Below are 26,205 nucleotides of genomic sequence, written 5' to 3' on the forward strand. Positions count from 1 at the left end.
GGGCGGGATCGCGCGGTCCGGGGGCGGGGCCTGCACAGAGCGACTGCCGTACCTTGCGAACCTCGCTGTGGAAGGGACGTCCTTGGCGTGGAAGGGGCGCAGGTGGGGCGGGAAGGGCAAGTAGTCAAATGGCTCCCAGGAGGGCGGTCATCTGTGCTGGACATTAAGGAAGGGCGGGCGTTCACCCGACAAAGCAGAGGCAGCCCGGGCCGAGGGAACAGCATGCGCAAAGGTGGAAGGACCCAGTGCCCTGGAGCAATGGGAAGCAGTTGAGGTGATGGTTTAGTAGGGCTGAGAGTGGGGGTTGGGGGAGTGTGGTCAGAGATGAGTAGTCACACACAAGGAGTCTTGAACGCCAAACCAAGGAGCTGGGCTTTATCCGGAAGCAAGGGAAGGCCAGTGTGGGAGAAGGGGTGACTTAAGACATGTAGGAGAAAGAGACCTCTTTGCTGACAGAACGGAGCTAGGAGGCCATAGGTAGTGACAGCCTGGTGAGACACAAGAACCCCTTCAACCAGAGCCCTAGGAATGGAAAAGAGTTGAGCAGGTGACAGGAGTTCAGAGGAAACCAGGTGACGTCCAAGGGAGAGTTGGAGATAGTGGAGGGAACAGCGTGGTATCCATCTCCGCCCCACGCTTCCTCCTCCAGTGCATCCATCATTCATCGCTTTCGTGGGTGCCTCAGCATGAGCTGGACACCCACTGTGTGCTGCAGATTTTCAGCTCTTTAAGGAAAAAATGGGGGAAGGGGGCTGCACGAGAAAAGCTGAATTCTTGGAGTAAAGCGATATAAAGTGTGTCTCTGCTCCCCCGACCTCCCTCAGGTCAGGGGGCCCTGGTACCAACACCACCCACCACTGCAAGTGCCTGGGCCTGATTCCCCTTGCCTGGTATATACGGGGGAGTACCTGGGCTTCCAAGCAGGGTACAGAGCACAGGCGCTGAGTGACTTGAGGAGCAGAGCCACAGACCAGATAGCCAGGGAGGAGGTGAGGGGACAGAAGAGGGTCTGGGAGTTAGGAGGACTGGTAAGTCTCTGGGCAGCTGCCAGACACATTTTTTCTAGGACCACACCTTAGGGTCAGGTCCCATCCCTGCTAAAGCCCTCAGAGGCTGTGAGCAGGCCCAAGCACAGGGTGCTGGACCCTCAGGCTTCCCCTACCTGAGCCTCCACTCCCTCTCCTAGAGTGTCCCCATCCACTTAGGCCAGCCTCCACCAGTCTGAGGAACACCTTCCTCCTTCTAGACTAAGCCACAGAGCCCTGTGGCTGCCTGGTGAGCCCTTCCTGTGTACCCACACAACACCTGCACTCTCTTCCACCCAGGGTGGAGCCAGGTGGTCCTTGAAGGCTCTCCTGGGGGCACTGCCTGAGTGCCCCTGAGGAATGAGAGGCCGCCTCCTCGGGGGAACCCCCAGAGCATCTGGGCCCAGGGGACCAAAAGGGGAGAAGGGAGGCAAGCCTGCTTCCAAGAAGTCCGCAGGTCCAGTTCACCCAGGGCCAGTTAGTTAGGTGCACAGTTAAATAATCAGGGCAGTCAGCTCCCAGGAACCACTGATGATAGACACCAAGAGGGGAGGAAGGTGGCCTCCGGGGCCTGGGGAACTCACAGAGGCCCTGCAGCAGCCCCTGGGGAAATCGCTTGAGTCAACTGTACCTCCTTTGTTCCTGAATTTTCCTCCAGGAAGCCCTCCCAGAGCACCACTCAGATCTTTCTAGCTGCTTGGCCTTGAACTCTGAGTAGGCCCCACCCATCCTTGGCAGCTTGGCTAGTACAAATCACTTTCCAGTCTGTTAAATGGGAGTCTACGACTGAGCCCAGACAGACTGATAAAGTAACTGTGGGTCATGGGCTCCTTCCAGGGGCTTTTCCTTCCAGCTTGTAGGGGGTGCCGAAGGCAGCCCAGGGGTGAGAAATGAGGCCTGGGTGGCCGCCTGCAACCCCCACTGGAATCTTCCCTGCCCCTCCCTTCCAGATTAACCGAAACCTGCTAATTGTGGCAGCCCTCTGCATGCTCCCCTCCCCCACTGCTGTATTCCACCCTCCCTTTGCCTCCCCTCCCCCTTCCATCCGAATGATAAAGGGCCCGGCCCGCCTGCCCCCACCCGGCCTCAGGCCCTGGCCCTGGCCCTGCCTCATCACACTGCCCCATTGCCCTGCGCCCTCCACTGGGCCAGGCCGCTTGCCCACGTTGAGGGCCTCCACTTAATGGGGCCCTGCAGCACCCCGCGCCTGGTGCTCCCGGGGGCAGACTCGCCCTCCCAGCCACCCAAGAGGAGGAAAAAGAGATACCTGCGGCATGACAAGCCCCCGTACACCTACTTGGCCATGATCGCCCTGGTGATCCAGGCTGCACCTTCCCGCAGGCTGAAGCTGGCCCAGGTGAGAGGATCAGACCTTCCCCCAGACCCGTCCCCCACCTATTCCCAGGCTCAGGTTCCGGCCTCACCCCCACCTGGCCCTACCCAGCTATATCTATGCCAGTACGGCCGGTCCTGGCCTGGGCACCCCGGGACAGAGCGGAGGTACTCATGCAGGACCCTTCCCGGTAGCCCTCTTCTCCTTCGGGCTCAGAGGTATTGGGGGAGCAGGCAGGCGCGCACCGAGCCCGGCTGTGGGGGAGGGGCGGCGCTGCCCCCATCCGCGCCCAGGCTCACGGTGCCTGCCGGCCTCCCTGTGGTTTCAGATCATCCGTCAGGTCCAGGCCGTGTTCCCCTTCTTCAGGGACGACTACGAGGGCTGGAAGGACTCCATCCGCCACAACCTCTCCTCCAACCGATGCTTCCGCAAGGTGGGGCTGGGCGAGGGTCGGAGCCGGAGCTGGAGCCGGGGGCGGGGGCGGAAATTCCGAGTATCCAGGTTCGCGGCCCCACTAAGTTTGCCCCCGCAACCAGGTGCCCAAGGATCCTACGAAGCCCAAGGCCAAGGGCAACTTCTGGGCTGTCGACGTGAGCCTAATTCCCGCCGAGGCGCTGCGGCTGCAGAACACGGCCCTATGCCGGCGCTGGCAAAGCAGGGGAGCACGAGGGGCCTTCGCCAAGGACCTGAGCCCCTATGTGCTGCATGGCCGGCCCTACCGACCGCCCAGGCCGCCCAGCGAAGGCTTCAGCATAAAGTCTCTGCTGGGGGATCCAGTGGAGGGCACACCACAGAGCAGTCCAGGCCGGGTGGGTTCCTTGACAAGTAAGGACGAGGTGGTGTCCACACCGCCCCTGCCCTCTGAGAGGCCTCTGTGGCCCCTCTGCCCTCTCCCCGGGACCATGAGAGCAGAGGGGGAGACTTCTCAGGGGGGATCCAGCAGGCCTTCACCTCTCTCCCCTGAGCCCAGAGCCTGGCCCCTCCACTTACTGCAGGGTACCCCAGACCCTGGAGGACTATCCAGTGGGGGTCATGGGGCCTCACTTTGGGGGCAGCTACCCACCTCCTACTTGCCCATCTATACCCCCAATGTGGTAATGCCTTTGGCCCCACTACCACCCACCTCCTGCCCCCAGTGCCCACCCTCAGCCAGCCCAGCCTACTGGGGGATGGCCCCTGAAACCCACAGCCCCCCAGGACTGCTCTGGGATCTGGATGCCCTCTTCCAGGGCGTGCCACCCAACAAGAGCATCTATGATGTGTGGGTTAGCCACCCCCGGGAACTGACTGCTCCCACCCCAGGCTGGCTCCTCTCCTGGTACAGCTTGTGAGGAGGACACAGGCCACTTTCCTCTCCCACCCTCTCCTGTCACCATGAGTTTGTTGAGGGAGAACCAAGGCCAAGAGGACCAAGAGGTGTCTGTGGCCACAGCACCCTTGAAACACCAGGCACCAGCCATGCTGAGAGTCCGCAACGTTTATTAGCCTACCCCACAAAGGGCTGCTGTCCAGGTGGGCACCACCCTGGCCCTGAGGGTCAGTCATGCCTCTCCTACCCTGGAGGCAAGGCTGGGAGGAGCAGGCTCCACTTAGAGTAGCCCTTCCTGTCCCCTTCCTGGTCCCACCTTCTCTGGCCCTCTGTCTACCCATCCATCCATCACCATCTGTCACCTCCCCTCCCCTGGCTCTGGGCTGGGGGAGGGAAAACCATGGCTGCTCCAGCCAGAAGTCCGAGCCTCCCTCAGCTGTCTCGGAAGGAGGTAGCACCTTTTTGGGGAAAGGGCATAGGGAACGAGTACCATACCTGGTTCGGTGGTGGTAGTGGGGAAGAGTACAGTAAAGGAACGGACGACATTTTAATGCCAAGTCTGATTTTTGGTGGCGGGGGTGGTGACTGGGCAGCTCTGGGATCCCCTGCTGTGCTGTGATAACAGCAAATGGTGATAAGGAGAGAGCCGAGGGCCTGGCCCAGGGGGCAGGCAATTGTTCCCCCTGGCGGAGCGCTCTTCCTCGCAGTGTGTGTGGGGGTAGCGGGGCGGGCAATGAGCCCCAGAGGTCAAAGAGGTTGTGGGTGTTCAAGGATTTTGCTGCCTCTGCCGGCAGAGGCGCCACCCCAGATTCCTTGGGCAGGACTAAGAGGGCAGGTCCTCTGGCGGGGCGAGGGCCGAGCTGGAGCCGCTGTCAGGGCCGGGGCTTGGCGGGCTGCCTGGGGACGGTGTCGGGGTGCAGGGGGTCCCGGTGAGTGGTGTATCGGTGCTGAGGGAGGAGGGCGTCCCGGAACGCGGGGCCCTACGGCGCTGGGCCGGCCCCAACTCCACTTGGCCCACTCGCTCGGCGAACTTGAGTGAGCACACGGTCTCGCCGAGGTCCTCAGGCCGCGTGGAGATCTGCGGGGAAGTGGTGCTGGTGGACCGCGCGAGTGGGTGGTGCCTGGCATGCAAAACACCCTCCCGGGCCCCGCCCCCGCCGCGGCGCTCACCTGCAGCAGTAGCACCGCGGTGGCGCCAGGGCCGAGCGCGGGCTGCAGCAGGCGCGTGAGCTGCGAATCGCGGAAGGGCACGTGTGGTCGGCGGGCTCGCAGCGCGGCCATTACGCCTCCCAGTGCCAGCAGCGAGCGGTTGATGGTCCGGGCCTCCCGCAGACGCTGGGCGCTGTCAGGGTCTCCCCGCGCCGAGCAGACCGCCCCCGCCTTCCAGGCACGCTCGGATCCAGCCAGGTCCACCAGGTGCAGCGTGCCTGCAGGGGCGAGCGAACCCACGTGGAGGGGGCGCCAGTCTCCCGCGTGGCGAGGCCCCCTGCAGGGCATGGCGCAGGCCGTGGTACCTGCGGTGCCTGAGCCGCGCAGAGGGGACGCCGCGCGCAGCGTCAGCGTGACCAGTGCGTGTGAGCGCGAGCTGTGCTGGTTCATGGCGGTGGCGGCGGTAGCCCGGTTGCTCCTCCCCAAGCTCAGCATCTGGAGGGTGCGGCCACAAGGCTGTCCTGCTGCAAGGCGCTGTCCCAGGGTTCACACCCGCGGGCGCAAGCACGGGGCGGGGCCTTGGAGGAATGCACGGCCCACTGGGCAGCCTTACCTGGTGCAGCGTCTCCAGGTTGGGCACGTCCCAGTAGGTGAGGCCAGCCACCTGGATTCCTCCCTGGCTTGCTGGGCCCTGCCTCACAGCCAGACGCTCGGGAGGCCCTGGGGCTAGGAGGTCCCTGGTGAGAAAGGGGAAGGCTTGGTTCCCGGTTCTTGGGGGAGGGGGTGGAAGGGCCAGGGGCCAGAGAGGGCTGGCAGGAGGCAGCCCTGGCACAGCCCTGACCTGACAGCCTCGTTGTAGATCTCCACCATGCTGAGCGTCACACGGTGCTGCCCTCCTGTCCTCATCTCCCGGAACAGTGACTGCAGTGCCCTAGGAGCTATGCCAGGGTCCTCAGGTGGGCCCTGGGGACGGTGTGGGGTGCCACATCGGGCTCACATCCCAGTCCCTGGACCCAGGAGCCACCCAGAGCCCCACCTTCCCACCTCCATGCTGTAGGTCTTCCCGGTCCCCGTCTGACCATAGGTGAAAATGCAGACACTGTAGCCTCGGAGACAGGACAGCACAGTGGGCTCCAGCTCCCTGAAGACCTAGGGATATGGGGGGAGGCTCCTGAGCCCCGGGCCTGGGCAAAGTGTGAGTCAAGCTGATTCCCCTGGGAGGATGGCTCTGGGGGAGCTCGCTGGAAGGCAGAGAAGGCTCCCTGGAGATGGTAGCATGTGCAAGAATTTGCCAGGCAAAGAAGAGGAGTACGACAGGAAGTGGGAGCAGGCGATGGCCAGTATTGGAGTCCTGACGGGACCACTTGGGGCCCAGGGGAGCAGCAGTCAAGAGCCCAGACTGCCAGGTTCAAACCCCAGGGTATGACTGGAGGCAAGTCATTTTTCCATGCATGTGTGGTGAGCACCACAGTGACATCTGTCATGAAGGTTGAAGAGCACCCTGTGTCAAAGGGATGAGCCCAGAAAGGCCCTGTGCGGAGGGTGTGGGGGACGGTGGCCCCCAGGATTGCTGGAACGTGGGCCCTGGAAGGGTGCAGGGAGGCTGCTGAGAGGGAGAGGGGTCTGGGGCTTGTGTCTTGTTGGCAACTGGACACCAACAGCGGCCTTTAGAGCAATGACATGGCCAGCTTCCATGCCCAGAAGGTGGGTAGTGACTGAGTGGGCTGTCACTTGTGCATGAAGTGAGGGCAAAATTGCTAACGAAGTCACTAAGATTCCATAACTGGAAGGAAGCACTGGGGATGACCGGTGCCATCGCAGAGATACGAGACTCATGTGCGGGGCTGCGTGGTAAATGCCTCCCTCAGGCTCCTTTACTCAGACATGTAGAATGGGGGGCCCTGTCCAGGGCTGTGGCCCCAGGGTAGTACACGGTGGAGAACAGCTGTGGTGCCGCAGAGTTTGGGGGGACCCCTGGCCACCCACCGGGTGATCATCACACCATGGTCCCTTGAGGCCAGCAGGGCTCTGAGTCTGCCGGCTCTGCCCGATACCTGGCCCCTCCCAGGTATGCGCCTGTTTCCTGAGCTATGGCAGCTCTTGTGGCAAAGTCTGTGTGTCACAGAGCGAGTGCGAAACAGGGTGGTGGGGGGCTGGGTTGGACAGTAGGGGGGGTCTGCTCCAGCACCCCCTCTGCCACCAAGCAAGGGAGGGGGCGCCTGCCCTCCCAGCTGGCCGACTGTAGACAGCAGGCTGTGAGTGGGCAGCCAGTGAAGCTGGGGCGAAGGAGGTCCCAGCTCTCCCCACCACAGCAGCACCCCAGCCGCGCTCCACGGCCAGCTCTGCCTGAGCAGCGATCGTCACCTCAGACAGGTTCGTTTTCCCAGTTTCCCAGCGAAAAATTATTTGTGGAAGTGTTAACCTTCCTGTCTAAGCCAGCAGATGTTTCCCCTGGGCCTGCAGAGCTTGGTGAGGGGACAAAGGGAAAGCCCTGGAAGGAAAGGAGGTGCCCAGCTCCACTGCCAGACCTGCCTCCCAGACCTCCTCTTCCCTCCTTACTGGAATTTAGCCAGGACACGGAAGGGGACCAGAGCCCTGGGGGTCCCAGGAACTCCAAGAGACGATCAACACAGCTATAAGGGTAGAGCATCACCTCCTCCTGGCTAGCATCTGGAGGAAAGACCCAGTCCAGGCGGAAGCGGTGCTGGTGCCCTCGATAGCAGGTGGTGACAGTGCCGCCCGGGCCGGGCTCCGAGCTCACCAGGCTGGAGGGTGTCCCTGGCCTCAGCCGACACAGCACACGGATATTTCCTGGGGTGGCGATCAGGTCAGTAGACTGCCTGCCGGGCCCAGAAGCAAGGAGAGGGCCCCCTTCCCCAGGCCTGCCCACACCACCCTGCGCTCCCCAAGCCAGCCATACCCTTGAGCTCCAGCAGCCGCCCTGGGCATCCACTTGGGGACCCCTGCTGCTCCTGGGGGAGCTGCGTTCCAGCCCCACTGGCTGACAGTGCCCCCAGGGCCCAGGATACCTGGGGGAGCAGGGATATGAAGAAAGTACTGGATGGACAGCCAAGGAGCTGGGGCGGGGTAGGGTGCGGAGGGCAATATGCAGCCACCACATGGCCACCAGCTGTAGTAACCCACAATTGTTGGCAGCTTTGGGCCCTGGGGGCATCATTCATTGGGCCAAGGATGGGGACCAAGAATCCAGAGGACTGTGGGCAAGGACACCATGTCTTCTCTGGGCTCTTAACAGGCCTGAAAAAGTCACTGTCACCCCAGTTTACACAGGACAAAGAACGAGACCCAGAAGTAAAATCCCAGCCCGGGTCACAGAAATTTTCCCAGTTCCGGAGCCTAGAGCCTCCATTGCAGCAGGCAACTCCCTGCAGCTGGGAAGGGAAGGGGAGTGACTGGATTGCCCAGAGAGCATGCGCCAGAGGGAGCAGGGGTCCTGACCTGGCCCCGGGCCTCGCTCAGTGAACCCTGACAGCTCTGGGTAAAGGTGCTGACCAGGCCTCGGAGGTCCCCACAGCCCCGACGCAGGCTGGCCATGTGTGCCCGAAGTCCTGGTGGGGCAGGGTGTTGTGAGGGCACGCCAAACCCCGTGGCCTCCCCGGAAGCCCCCAGCCCCAGGTCTTACCTGCCAGCTGCCCGTGCACCTGCCGCAGCTCCCTTCGGCAGTTCTGCTCAGTTTCCTGCTGGAGCTGCCGGAGGGCCCCCCGAAGGCCCTGCAGCTGCACCTCCTGCACCCCCAGCTGCCCCACCCACCCCACCCATCACTGAGGACACAGGCACTTACCAGGCCCCGCCTCAGACGCCCCCCTCCCAGTGCCTCCGTCTTCCCAGCCCCTGGGCCCAGTGCCCACCTGGACTCGGAGAGCTTCTGTGGTGTCCTGGGCCTCTTGAAGCTGGCCCTGGAGCGCCACCAGTGCCTCTGCCTCCTCCTACAGGAGGGGCAGGGACCACGTGAGGTATGGACCCCAGAGGGACCTCGGGGAGGGGCACTGTAGCAGTCCCCTTCCACAGATATGGAAATCAGGTGCAGCTCATCAGGAATCCATGCCCAGCTCTTTCCCTAAGTCCCTTGCTCTCCTGGGGCCAGTCACAGGGAGGAACCATGGGGGGAGGGGGGGATGCGTTCTCTCATAGGCACCAGTATTCCTGATGGGGCTGCCTTACACAGACCCTCCCAGGGCTTGGCCACAGTCCTGGCCCCAGCCTCTGTCCCAGCGAGCAGGAGATCCCGAGGGAGCCTAGGCAGTGTTGTGGGAGCCCCAGACTGTAGGGACGGTGATAGCCAAGGAGCAGAATACCTGGGGAGCCCTGGCAGGGGGGCTGGGACCCCAGTGCCTCAAGAGGTCCTGAGTGAGGGTCAGGCTCTGTTTCAAGGCCTCATTCTCCAGGGTTAGACGCTGAACCCTCTTCTCGGAGTCTGTCGCCCCCTGGAGAAGAGGGAAGCTCTCTGGGGTCATCTCAAAGACCTGGTCTCTCTCCTGTCCCCTCCTTGAGCCCCAACTGGTAGCCTTACCACTCCCAGGCGCAGTCGGCCCAGCTCCAACTCCTGCAGTTCAAGCTGCTGCCTCAGCTCTTCCAGCTGGGAATGGAAAGGGGTACAGAATGGAGCACCTCCTTCCACCCCACCTCCACTCCCTGTACCTCCTGGGCCCCTCACCTGCCCAAGGATGAGCTGCTCCAGCCGCTGCCAAGCCCTCTGGTCCTCCTCCAATTGGGGCGGCTGCTGCCCCTGGGCCTCGCCTCTCAGTGAAAGGGAAGGGCTTTCTTCTAGGGATGTGGGTCCTGGGGTGGGGCAGACTCAGTTAGGACTGACTGAACTCTCCGACCTGAAGTGGGGGGGCACCTCAAGAGCAGGGTGGGGCTTGGGACCTTGCATACAGGCCGCTCAGGTTCTGGTGGGCTTCACTCCCTCTACACTCCCTTTTCAACTCACTACTTCTCACGCACCAGCTGGAGTGGGGGCCTGCGCACCCGAGGCTGGCTGAATTCCCTGGGGCGGGGCCTGCCTCCCCCTTGGGATCCGAATCCACGCCAAGAGGGCCAAGAGCTGACCAGTCATGGTCAACAGCGGGGGAACATCACCAGGCTGCGAAGGAGATAAGAATCAGAATGTAGGGGGTTGGAGCGGGGACAGGGATGTGGGAGCCAGGACTCTGAGCCCGACTCACCTTGCTCAGATCCAGAGGGTACTCGCAGCTCTCTTCCGCCCCCAGCTGGACGGAGAGAAACTCCGCAAGACGCACAAGAGCCTCTTCCAGGGAGACCTCGGCCGCGCCGCCCTCCGCTCCGCGTCCCGACCCATCCTCAGACTCAGAGCAGCCTGTGAGGCCAGGTAGTGGAAAAGGTAGGCGTGTTGGGGCAAGTGCTGAGGGTAGACCACCAGATGGCACCTGCCAGGCCCCTCCCTTGCAGTGAGGTCACGGACACCTCCCCCAGTCTCGGACGGCGGGGTTCCCTCATGGTCCCCGGGACGCAGAGCTCCCGATGCATGACAGCACCTACCAACCAAGCCGGTCAACTCAGTCCACAGTTCCGCGGCGGACTGGTCAGGGGCGCGCCGGCGACCCCCCGTCTTGCAGCGAGCACTCTAGGGAAGGAGCAGGAAAGCCTCTGAGGAGAGGCCGTGCAGCCTAGGGGCCTCCCTCCCTCTGGGAACTAGGCCAAAGGGTTTGGGGTTGAGGTCTCTGCTTTCAACACCAGGGACGGGGTCCGCGGTACGGGCCCCCTCCACAGCGTCAGCGCCTCGGAAACCTACGCTGCGCGGGCCTTCACAACCCTCTCTCCGGAAGGGGGTCGCCGGCAGCGCAGCGTCCGCCCCCGCTCACCTGGGCGGGGTCCCTGGGGTCGGCGGCCGCCGCGGCCCCGCCATCCCTGCGGAAGAGGCTGTAGAAGATGTAGATGAGCAGAGAGTAGAAGGCGTACATGGGCACGCGGGGCGGCAGTCGGCCCAGCTTCGCGCCGCCCCGGGTTCCCGCACCCGGACTCGGCGCCCGCCCGCAGCAGAGCCGGTGCGCATGCTCGGGGCATCCGCCCCCGCGGCCCAGCTCCTGCGGGCGGAGGGCGCGCGCCGGAGGATAGAGATAGCAGAGACAGGTGTCCCCGGGCCGCACCCGGGCGCCTGTCCCGTGCCTCCACCCCCGCTTCTCGGAGACCTCGGGCTGAGATCGTCTACGGCGCCCGAACACCCTTTTCTCGGAATTCCTCCCAGCCTTCCGCGGAGCCCCCACGGCTCTCGCCCTTAGAACTGTCAGGTCTCGAGCGTTCTACCTCCCCTCATTTTACAGCCTCACCCTTCACGTCGCAGCCGTGCCCCTTCCTCTTTCTGCCCGGCCTCTCACAGCTCCTCCCAGAACCCCTCCCTTCACAGCCCCTTCCTCAGGCCCCTCCCCTCACAATCCCGCCTCTCACCACAGACCCCCACGGCACGGCTACAGTCGTACAGAAGCCCCTCCTCCCAGGTCCCGCCCCCTCGGCCCGGCTCGCCCTTCTAGAACGCCCCCTTAGCCTAGGCCCCGCCCTGGCCCCGCCCTCGGCCACTCTAGCCTTCGCTCATCTCGTTTGTTTGTGCTGGTCCTCCACAGGACGGGCGCGGAAGGAACGGCGGCCGCGAGTTCCCGCGCCGGAGGCGAGCTGCGGTCTCCCGCTCGCTGCTGCTTTGGGGCCGCGTGGCTGGGCTGCCACTGAAGAGAGCCATCGCTTCTTCCGGGCCGGGTTCCGAAGACGACGCCTCCCCGACCACGGAACAGGCCGAGCGGGCCTACGCGCGCTCCACGCCCCTTTCCAGCAGGCCCGGTGCCCCCACTTGGGTTCCGGGACCCCAGGGCTCACGCCTACTCAGGCCCCCCACCGCTTTTTCTTTTCCCCGCCAAATTAGGTTTTTCTTCCCCACAGTTGTATCCAGTGGCTTCAGAGCTCCGGAAAGTTTCGGATGAACCCATCTCAACATTTAGAAATGGGTCTCTCGAAACTGGGAGACCTGGAGAGCCGCCCTTAGGGCTCCGGGTCGCGGCTTCTTCTTTCTTTCATTCTCCAAAATTGAGGAGACCCTTCTCGTCTACTCAAACTCACTACTGCGGGAGGTACCATGGCACCCAAGCCGTGGAGTGAGTGGAGCATGGTGCTGTCCCACATGGCGCTGGGAGCGGTGTCTCTGCATGCAGCCGTGAGCACTGCCCAGGTGAGTACACAGGGTCTGGGTGGGACCTATCCCATTTCCCAACCCAAGGATCTAGCCAGGTAGTAGGTGAATCTGGGTACTAGGCTTCCATGAGACCTCTAGACCCTTTCCTTCTTAAAGGAAAGTTCTGGTCTCTTTTTCCCACATTTCTTCCCCTCCCTCTGTTGACAGGCAAGTCGAGGTGCTGCTGCTGGCTTCCTGCTCCAGGCCTTGGCTGCTGCCACCATGCTGACCCGAGGGCTGGGCACAGGTGAAGACTGTCTTGCTGGAGACTGGGTGGCCACTGTCATAGGCCTGCCCCTTCTGGCCTTCGATTTCCACTGGGTGAATGGGGACCGCTCCTCTGCCAACCTGCTCCTGGGAGGAGGCATGATGCTAGCAGTGGCTGGTGACCACCTTGACTCTGAGGGCCGATCTGTGGCTGGTCAGGCGGTGGTGCTGGTGGTGGCAGTGACCATCCTCATTGTGGCCGTTTTCACGACCAACACGTATGGAATGTGGGGGGGCGCGATGCTGGGTGCTGCAGGTCTCCTGAGCCGGCTGGAGGAGGACAGACTGCTCCTGCTGCCCAAAGAGGACGTCTGTCGCTGGGCCCTGGCTGCAGGCAGTTGGGCCTACCGTCGGGCCTTGCACACACAGCGCTTGCAGTGGGAGTGACGGTCGGTGATAACAAGGCAGGGCATCTGGCCTGGCTACCACCTCCCCTCCCATGGGTCTACTCCTGGGTCCTCTTTCTCTAGGGATAAACTCTTCTGAAGTGGATTTGCTGCAGGATGATTGGTCAAGGGCAGAGTCTGCCCTTCCTCTAGTGGAAGGTGGGGACCTGCCTAGACAACAATGAAGAAGATAATAGCTAGGCACACTTTGGGGCTGGATTCTGGGCAGGCCATGGTTGTAGATCCAGAGAAAAGCTTGGTCTCCAATAAACTTTAGGGATTCAGCAGGAATATGGAATCTGCCCATTCTTGAGAGGGATTGAGCTTCCTAAGGCTGCCAGGTCAGCAGCTGGTTTCCCCAAGCAAAGGGAAGGGATGCGCTGGAAGCATCTGGAACCTTACCCAGTCTGGCCTCCTGCTGGTCCCTGGACTGAGAAGACATAGTCCTGGACCCTTGCTCTCCTGGGACATGGTGGAGTTCTGAATATACCTGCATGGTCTGACAGGTGGCCCTCTGGGGCAGTGACCTTCACGGGCTGCTTGCTGAAGTAGGGACCAGAGGGCTGTACCACAGCTGTTCCCAGAAACACCATCCCCTCCCACTGCTGACTCGACGTCTACCTGTTTGTCCTCCAGCCTGTGTAAAGCAAATCCTGATTTACTAAGTCCCTCACTTTCCTGGGTGGGCCCCTCTTCACCTTCCTACCACAGGATTGGGCAGAGCAATGCGTTAGATTCGAGGTCCAGAGTGCTCTCTCGGGGGCGGGGCGCGGGGCGGGTCTCTGCGCTTCCGTCCTGTATTAGCACATCTGGTCCCGCACAAGGAGGGGGGTGGCGGGGGGGGGGGTCTCGCTCCGGTGAGCCAAGCCAGAGCCCCGCGCACGCAAGCTCGAGTGTTAGGGGGTCAAAGGGGCAAGTACACCCCGACGTGAGGGTCCAGGGCTGTTCTCAAGCCCCAGCAACCCCCGGTGTGTGGACCTCGCCTAGAACCCGCCGGAAGCGCGAAGCCAATCCCCGGCGCGCCCTCCATGGGTCGCCCTGGGCCCCCGCCCCCTGCCTACCCACTTTCTGCAGGGGCGGGGGCTCGTGCGCCCATTGGCTCGGGCCGCCGCGCCGTCCACCCCTGGGAGGGGCTGCCATTGGCCCTGCGCGCGTCACGTGACCGGGAGGACCAGGGGGCGGCGGCGGCGGCGGCGGCGGCGGAGGCGGCGGCGGCGGCGGGCAGCGGGAAGCTGGAGGAGCGGCTGTACTCGGTGCTGTGCTGCACCGTCTGCCTGGACTTGCCCAAGGCCTCCGTGTACCAGGTAGGGCCGCGGGCCCGACCCCGACCTGGCCCGGCCGGCCGAGCCCCGGGGCCCAGCGGTCGGGATTCGGCGCCTGCTCAGAAGCTCCTCCTCTTCTCAGGCCTTTATTTCCTGTTCTGAACCCCTGCTTTCTTGCTCGGACTCCCCTTATTTCCCGGTCCGAGTCTGTCTCCCAGGTAGATGCTTCTTTTCAGCTCCCCTTGCCCTCTCTTGGCACTCCCCAGCCCACCTTCTCAAGCTGACCCCAGAGAAAGCTGGAGACAGATGCCCCCGCGCCCCTCCCTCTTAGGGCTTGCTCCACTCGTTTCCGAGCTCCCTGTCTTCCCTCTTCCTTCAAGAGGTCCTTCTCTGTTTTCTAAGCAGTTACTCCCCAATCTTTGTCCTCACACCCCTCCTGCACCCCTCCTCCCACCCGAGAGGAAGAATCCTCTTTGCCTCACTTTCTGGAAGAGTCTTGGAGAAGGGAGAGGATCGCCTCTTTGCCCTCCCCATCTTTCCCCTTCATTCCTGGTCTGGAGGAACCATCTGCGTCAAGCCTACAGTCTGGGTCCCTTCGAGTCCCAGTCTCACCCTGTGCTTCTGGACTGCTCTGCCCTGGGGCCAGGCTCCCACCCCACCCTGCCTCACCCTCACCAGGCGTTCTAAGTTGTCAGCACTCCAGGTCTGCCCACCTCCTCCAGTGTGAATCCAGCATCGTTGCTGGTCCGAGTCCTTAACCAACTCAGGGCCGTTAGACAGGTTACCTGGCCCAGGTGGGTCTTTCACTGGCACCAAGTAGCGGCAGGGACTATATTCTGGCCCCAGAATTAGTGTCCTACCTTCTTCTTTGTCTCTGTCCACCTCAACCCCTTATCTCTGTACCCTGTTCCTCCAGAGTCCTTTTAAAGAATGAGGCAGGTTTCTGGCTACTTTCCTTTGCACTCACAGAAACTGGACGTGGCTGCTGGGGCCTCGTTCCCCTGCCTCTACTCAAACTGGGGGGCCATGGGTGAAGGCTATTCTTGTAGGAAGCGGTGTAGGGCTAGTCTGGGTTGCAAATTTCTCCACCCTGTGGATCTCCAAATCCTTACTGCTGTGCCACGAGGACTCCTGTGTGCCCGGGTGTTGGAGAGCGGAGAGAAAAGGCTTTGGTGGGGAAGTGAGCAGAGTTCTTTGGGGAGAAGGCACTGGCTCTCAGCCCACCCTGCTGGCCTTTGGGCAGCTCCTGGCCCAGTGCCCCTGAGTCATGCTTCTCATCACTCAGCCTTGGGGTGTTCCTCAGGACTTGTCGTCTCTCCGGCCCCTTGTTCCTTGCCCAGGACCTTTCGATCCTTCCAGGTGGGAGAACTCTTCTTAGGGCTTCGAGTGACAACCCAGGAAGCCAAGCCAATGGTAGGGGCTTCCAGAGGAATTCAGAGATCTGCTCACTTTCCCCTCTGGCAAGTGGGCTGGAGCTGGACCTGGCATGAGGACAGGCCACATGGTGCTAGCTCCTGGTCCACTCAGCCTCTGGCCAGAGCTGGTGACCAGGCCTCTAAGCCTGGCTGGTTCAAACTGGCCCACACTGCCTTGGGTGCTGAGCTCTGTCCTGCCAGGAGCGGGCAGCTGGGCAGCTGTGCCGGCGAGTGAGGGCATTAGGACAGCCCTACCACGGCCCTCCCCGCAGCCCAGCGGGCTCCGCTCAGCGGGCTCTGCTCAGCGGCTTACCTGGGAACGCGTTGTGGAGCCAGGGGAGGTGTGCCACTGAGCTGCGGGCTCTGGCGCTGGACCCCTCCATAGCCCATTCCCACCAGTGACACCTGGGCCTCAGTGAGGAGTGGCTCCCTCCCATCCCTGGAGGCCTGAGAAAGTTCTGGGCCCTGTGGTCAGTGGAAGGGCCCTGGCTCAGGGAGTGCTGACCAGCCCGGTCGTGGGTCAGAACTCATTGTGGCCGCTGGAATGGCTGCCATGGGCTGGGGGCACGTGAGCATGAGGCCAGGGTAGGAGGGGCCCGAGAGGGGCAGGGGAAGGAGGGAAGGCTTCTCGGCGGCTTGCTGCCCACGCCACGTCCCTCTTCAGCCCCACAGCGACCCTGGGTGGGGACGTTGAGGATGGGGCTCAGAAAGGGCTAATGCCTGGTCGACACTAGAGCTGGGTTTGCTTCCAGAAGGACCTGGTTATGACAGCATAGGTTCCACATGCTGCCCCGAAACGGGTGGGCACAGAGCCTTCTTCATGTCCCTGGTCGAAGCCCATTGCCGCCGTCACCTGTTGGCCTTGACTTGGCCCCTCCACTTCCGCCGGTCTTCCTAGTTGAGCTGTGTCATGCTGGTCCAGGTGGGCTGTGTCCAGCCCTGGTGCCATGGGAGTGACTCCATGGGGGTGCAGTGGGCTGGGTGCACGCTCACTGAAGAGCTCGCCCCCTGGCCACCAGACCCCACCTCCATTTCAGCGGGGAGGCCTTGGTGGTGGCAAGAACTCGCCTCAGCAGACACGGGCTGACCGGGTGGGCTCATCCACCTGCTCTGGACTCAGGCCCTGGCTGATAGTGCTGTACACCTGTGCTGGGAAACCTGCTCTGGCTTCCGACTCACGCAAATGGCTGTCACTGTAGCCTGCGTCAGGCCAGGTCAGGGCCAGAGCAGGCACAGCGGGTACTGGCTATTATGTTCTTCATTTGGGTGTTAGGTGTGGCCTTGGTGACTGGCCTGACAAGGTGTACGACCACCTCCTGGAGTCCCAGGCAGGCGCTGGGGGAAGCACCCAGGTGGAGCAACAGGGACACTCACGCAGGAGCAGGCAACCGGCAGCGTGTGCAGCTCTCAATGCCGCCCTGTGGTCACAGCAATGTCACCCAGCCTCTCTACTGAGGGAGTGCCCTCTCTGGGGCAAAAAGCCTCGGTGCCGCCTGGAGCATCGCAGCCGTAGCCCGACCCTGCCCTCCCTCCGGGCTTCCTTGCCTTCTTTACATGAGGCCCAGTGTGCTCTCCACTTGGTCCTGACCGGGCTGGTGCCAGCCGAGGCCCCAAGTAGACTGGCGCCTGAAGGGAGGGGCCGCGCAGCTCCCCCACCCCTCACTGGTTCTCAGCCAGCGGAGCCTCTGAGCGTGGCCCTGCTGGCCTTCTGGCCCCTGTGCCGCCCACTCCCGGCCGCAGACCTGGGCCCTGCTCCTCTGGCCGCAGCTGCTGTGCCCTCTCCACCTGGGTGCCCTCTCTTGCTCTTCCTCATAGGCCCTGCTGAGGCAGTGTCCCCAAGCTATAGGATGTCCATCCCTCCCCGCTGCTCTGGACTCAGGCCCTGGTTATGACAGCATGGGGTCCTTGCCACTGTGCCCTGTGGGGGTGCTGGGTGCATCCTGCTGTGCCTTCCACCCCTGTGCCCTCCTGTCTCTGTCAGGACTCAGCTCAGGCCCTGGCCCTAGGGGACTGCTACCTGATTGGCACTTAACGTCAGCGAAAGGCCCAGGAGGCAGGGGTGGCCCTGTCTCCCCAAGCTCTGACCAGCATGGGCATAGGCCTTGTCAGCATGCCCAGCACTGCGCGCGCTCTCCAAGTGCTGTATCAGCAGTGCTGGTGGGCCTGCGCTCCCTAGGGTCGGGGTCTGCTCCCCAGCTCCCTGGCCACTCCCGGCTGTGGCTGGCTCATGCTTTGAGGTGAGGAAGGTAGAAGAGCTTTGGCAATCACCTGTATGGTGCCCAAAGTCAGGGCAGAGAGGAGGGTCCCAGACCCTGGGGTCAAGTTTCTTGCGCTGGCCGTTCCGCACGTGTTACCCAGACAGCACTTGGGTTCTGAGTGAAGCCTGACGGGCTTCCACCTCGTCCTCGCTCTCTGGGCAGCCTGACCTCAGGGCCACCTGCCCCGGCTCCGCACTGAAGTGCCGTGGGTGCTTGGAGTCACAGCTCTACCCGGAACAGCTGCGCGCCTCAGAGGCTGCGTGGTCCCTCCCAGCCCCTTGACTAAGGAGGAGGAGGCCTCAGGCCTACCGTGGGGGTGGGCGGCCCTCCAGCTGGGCCGGGTGGCACTTAGCTATGCTCTGGAGGGTGGCACAGCCTGTTCTAGAGTGGGGTGTCATGTAGGGGCCACGGTTTGAGGGGACCATGCACTCCTAGCCTCTTGACCACGGTGTGGTTTCCGGAAGTTGGGAGACACGTCTAAGACCTGTTTCCAGCCCAAGGCCTGGGGATCAGGGCTCCTCATGAGTCCGTACGATCCATTCGGCCCCCATAGCCCAGGGAGAAGCTGTCCCTGAGAGCTGCATGTGGCCAGGCAGAGGGAGAGGCTGCTGGGTAATGTCCTGGGGGTGGGGGCCCAGGGACAAAGGAGGGCTGCTGAAATCACAGGCCTGTCCTGGAGTCCCTTCTGAGGCCTCTCAGGTGGGGGACTCGTGAGGGGCTGGCCAGGCCCCATTGTGTGGTGACCACTGTGGTGGGTGTTTGTTCTGTGCCCACTATGTGTTGGGGCCCGAGTGATACTGCCACCCATGTCCTCCCACCTCCTCTGTACGTGACGAGGCCAGTCCTGTCCTCATTGCCTTTTGTGCCCGAGGAAAGCGAGGCCCAGAGAGGGAAGTGACTGGCCCAAGTTCATGCTGCTGCTGATCTGCAGCCCTGCGACGTCATCCTGGGTCGTGGGCCCCACTCCCGGCCCCCAGGCAGCCTGGCCTGAGCGCTGCGGGAGCTGCTGCTCGGAGCGCCCAAGACCCAGGGGGCCTGGCCCTGCCTGGCTGATGCTGTCCATCCAGGGGTGGGCGTGTGGCCAGCACTCTCAGCCCTCTAGAGCCCAGCTTCTGGGGCAGACGTGGTCCATCCCAGCTGCTGCAGGGGCCAGGTCTGCGTGACGCTGTGGCCTGGCCTGTGTGTAGACCTGGGGTCTTGCTGGTGAGGTGGGGTCTGGAGCATGGCAACTGCCTTGCTACGGACAGACTGCCTGGGTTGGGTGTCGCCGGGTCTGGGCCAGCCACCGGCTGCCCACTAGAGAGCATCCTTTGGATAGCGGGAAAGGGGCTGGCTGCATGTGGATGGCACCTTGTCCCTTGGCCAGGCCAGCAGCACTTGGGGCATCTTGCTGACTAGAGCTGAGCTGTAGAGGATGGGCAGTGGGCCTGCCTCTCCCAGGGGCTGCCGCACCACTTGAGTCTGCAGAGTCTGGAGGCTCTGGGAAGAAGGGGCACGGACCGGCTCAGGGGCACAGGTGTTCCTGTGGCCGGGCCCCCATGACCCAAGGAGAGGCCTGCGGGGTTGGGGTGCAGGTTGGGCAGTGCTGGGAGATAAGCAGTCACACACTTGGCAGCCTTGAGTGTCCCTCAGGAGGTCCCAGGATTCCATCTTGAGTGTCATACTGAGGCCCACACTCTGGCTGGGCCACCCAGAGACAGAAGAGAAGCCAGGTGATGAGACCCAGGAGCATGCTGTCTTTTTGCCCCTGCGGTGTGGGGCCCCAGTCCAGGGAGGGGGTTGGTGTCCTGATGGCCCTCAGTGGGCGTGGCGCCATGTGGCTTGGCCTGCAGTCCCTCCTGCGGTAAGTGGCTGGTGGCCTGTGCTGCTTCCCTCTGGCTCCCTGGAAGCAGCAGCCGACCACCCTCCCCTCCCCCGCCCCCAAGGCTAGGGCCTGGTGGGGCTGTGGGAAGAGCCCCTGGTCTGCGCCTCCCAGGGGGTCCCCCACCCTCCCCCCTGCTCACTGCTTCTCTGGCTCCTCTGCTGAGCCCTGGCGGGTAGACAGGACAGACTACTTTTCTAGCCTGCTTCTCCCATGGGCAGGCCTCACTCATCCCAACCAGCCGTGTGTCCAGAGCTAGTGCTGGCCGGCCCCTGCCAGGCCCTGTCCTACAAGCCTGAGCCCAGCCGGCTCCCCTTCCTCATCTTACACACCTTAGTTTCTGACCTGACTGAGGAGTTGAGGTGTGGGTGCAGGTTACCTGGGGTGTGCACATGTGAGCGAGGCCTCTGTCCCCGGCCCTGCCCACTGTTACTCCTTATCCCTCCCTGGACCCTCAGCCCAGCCCGTGGCTGCTAAGAGCCCACTCAACTTCCAGCAGGGGACCTACGTGTGTGGGTGTGGCCTGGCAGTGGCCTGTGACCCTCCTTCTCTAAAGGGTCCTGGACCCCAAGGGAAGCCTGTGGCCAAGTGGCTTTCTGGAGCTTTGTCATGGCTGGCACGCCCAGGCCAGCTGCTGCCTGCCCGCTCACCCTTGGCCAGCCAGAGGGGTCTCTGCAAATGGAGACCCAGTTAGGCCTCGGCAGCCCGCAGCACAGAGCCCAGCCCAAGGTCCCCACACTGCCCCGGTGTTCCCAGGCTCTGAGACCACCAGGACAACCGTGCCCCTTGCCTGGGTCTCCCCTCCCCCTACATGGCAGCCAGGCCCACAGTCTGCTGGGTATCCCACTTCATAGCACCAGGTGGGTGCTGGGGGGGGTGTGTGTGGAACCAGTGAAGGACCCCAGAGAGGAGTTGGGCTGGCAACGTGCAGGGTCCCCCACTGCGAGGGGCGAGCTGCTGACGGCAATGTCTGGCCCTCAGGTCTTGAGGTTCAGAAAGGGAGGGCCCAGGTCTTACTGAGCCAACTCGCCCACGTGTCTGCCTGCTGTGCCCTGCACCTCCCCCAGGCATGCACCGCCTACGTGCCCCTGTCCCAGGCCAGCTTGGCTGCCCCACTGCCACACTCTACAACCAGGTCTGGGGAAGGCCCCTGCAGCTAACCACTGTCACCGGGTGGGTGGCAGCTGCCTTTTCACCTGTGCTGGCCAAGGAGATCCAGAGGGGAGAGGCCAGGGGCCAGGCTGGGGGGTCAATGTGAACCAAGTCCCCTGCCACCAGCACGAGCGGCCCTTCTGAAGGCCAGGAGAGGGCATGACTGCCTCGGCATGGGGAGTACTGTCTGCTGCCCCCTCAACAGCCGCTGGCCACATGCTGTTACTGTGCTGGGCCACAAGTCCACGTTTCTGTGGGTAGCCTGAACTCGGGGCCTGCAGGGGACTCAGGACAGTCCCTGACCCCCGGGATGGGAAAAGGCCCGGCTCCAAGCCCCAGTGTGGTCAGTCGCTCCAGCGGGCCTGCCTCAGTGAAGAGCCGGAACCTCTGTCAGCTAGCGGGGGCCACCTGGCGACACCTGCCTCCCCAGAGGCCCAGCGGCTGCCGTAGGTGCTACTGGGAAGCCTGTCTCTCCTGAGCAGCGGCCCTGTGTGTGCTAAGCGCCAGCACGCCACGCCGCCTCATCGTAGTCCCTCCTGCGGCACGAACCCCTCGCGATGGCCTGGCCTGGCCTGGCTGGAGCTGGCGGGCAGCACGGGCGTGCGCGTCCCGCAGGTCTGTGAGCTCCGTCTCCCTCTGCTTCTTCACAGTGCACTAACGGTCACTTGATGTGCGCTGGCTGTTTTATCCACCTACTAGCAGATGCCCGGCTGAAGGAGGAGCAGGCCACGTGCCCCAACTGCCGCTGTGAGATCAGCAAGAGCCTCTGCTGCCGCAACCTGGCCGTGGAGAAGGCCGTGAGCGAGCTGCCCTCCGAGTGCGGCTTCTGCCTGCGCCCGTTTCCCCGCTCCCTTCTGGAGAGGCACCAGAAAGAGGAGTGCCAGGACAGGTGACCATCGGGCCCGGGGGCCACCCCTCCTGTGGGCTTCTCTGGCTGGGCCTCATTACCGGGCCTTGGGGCCCGACACGGGGTGGGGGCTTGGGTCTGCACCTGGGGCTGTGTGATAGTCTCTTAGAGGCCGTCCTCGACATCCCCGGTCCCAGGCAAGTGTGGCCAGTTCAGGACCTCGAGGCGGTTGGTGTGAGGCTGCACTGGCACCCCTGCCCAGGCCCCCATGCTACTCCTGGATCAGGCTTTGCCGAGGCCAGGACCGTGGTTGGCAGCCACCACTACCCAGCAGAAGAAACAACCCACAGCAGTGGGTATCAGTGGCCGATGCGCCCACAGCTTGCATGGCGCCTTCTCTTCCTGGGGCCTGGCACACGCTGATTATGTCCTTGAGGGAGGGGCTCATGCGTGAGCACAGCTAAACAAAGGCCCGTGGGACTCAGGCCTTGACTGTGGTGCTCACCTCCCCAGGGTGACTCAGTGCAAGTACAAGCGCATCGGCTGCCCGTGGCATGGCCCCTTCCATGAGCTGACAGTGCACGAGGCCGCGTGCGCCCACCCGACCAAGACGGGCAACGAGCTGATGGAGATCCTGGACGAGATGGACCAGAGCCACCGCAAGGAGATGCAGTTGTACAACAGCATCTTCAGCCTGCTCAGCTTCGAGAAGATCGGCTACACAGGTGAGGTGCCCCGCTGCCTGTTGCATGCTGTACAGGTGGGGGGCTAGCGGCTGGGAGCCTGGGGAGCCCAGGCTCTGGGCAGTGGGCGCAGGCCACACCGGATGGCTGGGCTCTAGAAGAGCTGGTGAATGGGGGGGGGGCACCTCAGGGGAGAAGATGGACCAGAGGCTGAGCAGGGGAGGGGCCAGGGCAGGATCCCAGGGGCGCCTGCATGGCTCACACGGAGCCCCTCCCACCTGTCCTCCCCACCCCAGCGACAAGGTGGTGTCCTCACTGTGTGGGGCTGCACAGACTTGGGACATTCTGGGGTCTAACCAGAAGGTGGGTGTCTCAGGGGGCCCGGGAGCTGGGGGCCAGAAGAACACTTATCACGTTGGGTCCTGCCTGCGGTCACTGTGGGGGCCACCGGCCTCCTGAGGCCAGAAGAGGCTCAGGGCAGGGCTGCAGAACAAGCAGAGGGCGCCCAGCTCGAAAGGCAGAGCTGGGAGCGGACACCCAGGGACAGGCAGGCTGGACCGCAGCTGGCCCGCTGGATCTCACAGGCTCCCCTGGCCACCGACAGTGCCTTCGGACGTGCGGAGAGCAGGGGCCATGCCAGAGCCCGGTCTAGATCCAAAGAACAGCAAGGAGTGCCTGCTGATGCTGGGGCTGCTCAGGGAGGCTCCAGCCCTCGACTGCCCAGCCCCTGCCAGGTGGCCAGCTGAGAGCATCAAGGGCAGTCATGGCAGCCAGTTGCACCGTGCTGCCTGGACTGGACCTGGCTCAGTGTGGGCCTGCACGGGTCGGAGAGGCTGAGAGCCTGGGAGCCTCAGCAGCAGAAGGCCATGCTCCCTGGTCAGCCGCAGCCTCAGTCTCCCTGGTGGGCGCCACAGCACAAAAAGGCCAGGCCTGGCCGAGGCGTCAGGACTTGGGCAGTGGCGGGGCAGGGAGCCCCACACACGCAGGAAGGACTGGCCGCCTTCGTGGAGGGACAAGCTGGCTGTGGCCCGGGCTGTGCTGAGAGGACTATGTGACGGCAGCTGCCCACCGACTGACGGCCAGGCTGCATCGGCGAGCCCGCACCCTGACTCCGGTCCTGGAGGCCCGAGCACCATGCAGCCGCCTCCGCCGGCTTTCTGGAGGCTCTGTATCGGAACCAATAAAGCGTGCTTGTTCTCAGAACTGCATCCTGTCTGTGTGTCTGCTTACCCAGCCCCTGGGGCGGGTGGGCAAGGGCCAGGTGGGGTCCGGCGGGTGGCAGCCTCTGGACCCCCACAGCTGATGTGTGTCACTTTCCCCAGAACGCATGTGCGCCGCCCGCCATTTGCCATAGTCACGTTTGGTTTGCCTCGTGACAAGGAGAGCTCGTGTCCTTCTGGGAAGCTGCCTTCCCCCCCAGCTGAGCCTATGTCCTCAGCTGGCCGGAAGGCCCCCCAGCCCAGCCCACACTGACTGCCGGCCCCTCCCGGCCTGTCTGTCTCCACAGAGGTCCAGTTCCGGCCGTACCGCACGGATGACTTCATCACACGCCTGTACTACGAGACGCCGCGGTTCACGGTGCTGAGCCAGACGTGGGTCTTGAAGGCACGTGTGAACGACTCAGAGCGCAACCCCAACCTCTCGTGCAAGCGCACCCTCTCCTTCCAGCTGCTCCTCAAGAGCAAGGTCACGGCGCCCCTGGAGTGTTCCTTCCTGCTGCTCAAGGGCCCGTACGATGATGTGAAGATCAGCCCCGTCATCTACCACTTCGTCTTCACCAACGACAGCAATGAGACGGACTACGTGCCGCTGCCCATCGTCGACTCCGTGGAGTGCAACAAGCTGCTGGCCGCCAAGAACATCAACCTGCGGCTCTTCCTGTTCCAGATACAGAAGTAGGCGGCCGCCGTGCTGCCCACAGCCCCCCAGCAGCGGCCCCGCAGTGCCGCCCTACCAGCTTGACAGAGGCGGAGGGACACGGTGACACTGGGGCAGTCTGCATGTGTGCGCGCAGCTGTGAGCGCCCACCGCCACGCCCCCCGCCCAACCTCCCTGCCCAAGTCACTGGAGGCTGGGACCCTGCAGAGGAGCCCACGGCCTGGGGCAGGGCAAGGCGCAGCGCAGGGGACCTGCCGGGCCCCCACCACTCGGCGAAGCGGCTCCTGGGCCGGGCTCGGGGCACTGACATCAGACGGCATATTTGATTGCGATTAAAAAGGCACCTTGTTTCCTACTTTCTGGTTTGTTCGAGGCACAGCGCGGGAGCTTTGGTTTGGCCTGGGGGTCGGAGCCAGCCCGTCCCTGTCACTGCACTTCCAGGGGCTGCCCAGGACACTTGGCGATGCTGTCCCCTCCATCTCGAGCCTGGGCAGGGGAGTAGGCAGGGTCGGGGTCTCCCGGCAGCCTCGGCGTAGCCGCCAACCACCACAGGGGGCCAGGACTCCACAGGGCTCAGCGGATGTTTCGGAATGCAGGGTGAAATTCTCTTCCCAGGAAAAAACGAGAAACTCTTTGCAGGCTACTCTGTAAGTCATGCACATTTAGCCAGAGAGAATCTCTTTTCTATATAGAGCCTGGCCGGGAAGTGAGGAAAGCTCTGGGAGCCCTGGCTGGTGAGGCAGCTGAGGGTCTGAGGGGGTCGATCACTGAGCTGCTCTCACGGACCAGCTTGTTGGCCCTCAATCCAGGGGTCTACCGTGAAGGTCAGCGCCTGGGCAGCGTGGTTTTTTGCCTGAGAGGCAGTCTCTTCCCAGCTTTGACTTGGCTGCCCCCCAAAGCCCCAGGACCCCAAGGTTCCAGGGCTGCAGTGCACATGCCCCGTGTGTGCACCTCGGGGTGGTCGGGCCCTCGCAGGTGTTGGAGAGCTGTCCCCCACCCTCCAGCCCGGCCCCGCGGCTGCAGCGTGCACTCCTGGGCCCTTGGAGCTACTGGAGAGCTGTCCTGCTCCGCGTAGGAGACGCAGCTCTAATGCAATAGCTTTTTGTTTCTTCAATACCAAAGAACCGTTTCCTTCACCCCTGGCCAGGCCACCCTGTGCCTTGGAGCAGCCCCCGCCACCCTTCCCTGCACGCAGGACCCATCGCCATGCAGGGCTCAGTGGGCAGCGCAGCTGCGGGTCTGGCCAGCCTCTGGGCTGAGACCTGGTGTCAGTCCTCCCGCCAGGGCGGCTCCCCAAGTTCCCCTAAGAAGCCAGTTTGGCTTCCTGCTCCAAGCCCAGTGCATGGGGCTCTTCAGGGTCCCCTCCTGCAAGGCCGATGGCCTGGCCACTGAGGGGACCAGGTGGTGTGAGGTGTTCGGTTTCCTGCCCTCTTCAGAGAAAGAACCCACCCCAGCCCCCACAGTGCTCTGCACTTGGGCACACCCTGGTGTGAGGGCCCACTGCCCTCGGGCTGGCCCCTGCCTGGTGGGCACGGAGAGTGACAGGTATATGCGTGTCAGGTCTCGCTGTGTGTGTCACTGCATCTCTACGTTTCTCTATAGAGTTCCTGGACTTCCAAGTGAGGGTGTTGTGAGCGGAGCCCAGGTTGGTGCAGGCTTGCCCTGCTTGCCTGTGTTTGGGTGTGTGCATGAAAGGCTGTCTGCAGAGGGAAGCCCCTGGTGGCTTTCCCGGGCTGGGGCAGGGTGGACGACAGTTTTCTGTGTGCAGGTGAAGGTATGTCACCCACCTTGCGTGAGCGGGTGGATGGGTGGGGCTGGGCTCTTGAGGTACGTGTCAGCTACATGCCAGGGGTACAGCCCACTACTTCCTGCAGCCAAGGGTATGTGTATCTGGGGTGCCCAAGACGGCTGTTAATGCATCCCATCACAGCCCCCATGCTGTGATGGTTGTCACCTTATAGCCTGGGGCCGTCAGGCACCCTGGGAAATTGTAGTATCTCAGCTGCTGCCAAGGGCTGGTGCCACAAACTTTGTGGCACCTCCCTGGGGGTCACCAATTTACTGGGGGACATCCATCCATGTTGATAGGAAGGGTCCCTGGGGCTGTCTCCCGGACCTTGCCGTCTTGGCACCCTGCCCTGCGGTGGGGGGAGGGGCAGCCCCTGAAGACGTGGGGGCAGGC

At 63.3% G+C, this 26,205-nt stretch overlaps 3 protein-coding genes across 11 annotated transcripts; 2 read left to right on the plus strand and 1 right to left on the minus strand.

The window, feature by feature from the left end:
- The first annotated feature begins 18 nt into the window (after positions 1 to 18).
- Positions 19 to 4,218, plus strand: FOXH1 (forkhead box H1). 3 transcript variants are annotated; one of them, XM_011374838.2, is made up of 4 exons: positions 19 to 274; positions 1,684 to 2,382; positions 2,687 to 2,791; positions 2,895 to 4,218. In XM_011374838.2, the coding sequence occupies exons 2-4, from the start codon at positions 2,209 to 2,211 to the stop codon at positions 3,687 to 3,689; spliced, it is 1,074 nt and encodes a 357-aa protein (XP_011373140.1). In that variant the 5' UTR covers positions 19 to 274; positions 1,684 to 2,208; the 3' UTR covers positions 3,690 to 4,218. The 3 variants fall into 3 exon arrangements, with proteins under 3 accessions (XP_011373140.1, XP_023376098.1, XP_023376097.1); XM_023520330.1 differs by having other exon boundaries at positions 33 to 102; XM_023520329.1 differs by lacking the exon at positions 19 to 274 and having other exon boundaries at positions 1,476 to 2,382.
- Positions 3,821 to 10,923, minus strand: KIFC2 (kinesin family member C2). Of its 5 annotated transcripts, none has more exons than XM_011374833.2 (18): positions 10,660 to 10,921; positions 10,337 to 10,421; positions 10,003 to 10,154; positions 9,782 to 9,920; positions 9,492 to 9,616; positions 9,348 to 9,413; positions 9,133 to 9,261; positions 8,686 to 8,763; positions 8,460 to 8,574; positions 8,276 to 8,385; positions 7,737 to 7,845; positions 7,470 to 7,627; positions 5,896 to 5,965; positions 5,658 to 5,754; positions 5,430 to 5,553; positions 5,182 to 5,311; positions 4,838 to 5,094; positions 3,821 to 4,745 (listed from the first exon to the last, which is right to left on the minus strand). In XM_011374833.2, exons 1-18 carry the CDS (start codon positions 10,756 to 10,758, stop codon positions 4,491 to 4,493), a joined length of 2,298 nt encoding a protein of 765 aa, XP_011373135.1. In that variant the 5' UTR covers positions 10,759 to 10,921; the 3' UTR covers positions 3,821 to 4,490. The 5 variants fall into 5 exon arrangements, with proteins under 5 accessions (XP_011373135.1, XP_011373134.1, XP_011373132.1 ...); XM_011374832.2 differs by having other exon boundaries at positions 5,658 to 5,779; positions 5,861 to 5,965; positions 8,460 to 8,523; positions 10,660 to 10,920; XM_011374830.2 differs by having other exon boundaries at positions 5,658 to 5,779; positions 5,861 to 5,965; positions 10,660 to 10,920.
- CYHR1 (cysteine and histidine rich 1) lies at positions 10,088 to 24,378 on the plus strand. Of its 3 annotated transcripts, none has more exons than XM_011374829.2 (5): positions 11,374 to 12,011; positions 12,183 to 12,335; positions 21,266 to 21,504; positions 21,976 to 22,187; positions 23,653 to 24,378. In XM_011374829.2, exons 1-5 carry the CDS (start codon positions 11,919 to 11,921, stop codon positions 24,042 to 24,044), a joined length of 1,089 nt encoding a protein of 362 aa, XP_011373131.1. In that variant the 5' UTR covers positions 11,374 to 11,918; the 3' UTR covers positions 24,045 to 24,378. The 3 variants fall into 3 exon arrangements, with proteins under 3 accessions (XP_011373130.1, XP_011373131.1, XP_023376099.1); XM_023520331.1 differs by lacking the exons at positions 11,374 to 12,011; positions 12,183 to 12,335 and adding exons at positions 13,681 to 13,782; positions 13,837 to 13,971; XM_011374828.2 differs by lacking the exons at positions 21,266 to 21,504; positions 21,976 to 22,187; positions 23,653 to 24,378 and adding an exon at positions 10,088 to 10,178 and having other exon boundaries at positions 11,416 to 12,011; positions 12,183 to 12,958.
- The last annotated feature ends 1,827 nt before the right edge of the window (positions 24,379 to 26,205 follow it).

Source organism: Pteropus vampyrus, unplaced genomic scaffold, assembly GCF_000151845.1.
Source record: "Pteropus vampyrus isolate Shadow unplaced genomic scaffold, Pvam_2.0 Scaffold256, whole genome shotgun sequence".
NCBI classification, from domain to species: Eukaryota; Metazoa; Chordata; class Mammalia; order Chiroptera; family Pteropodidae; genus Pteropus; species Pteropus vampyrus.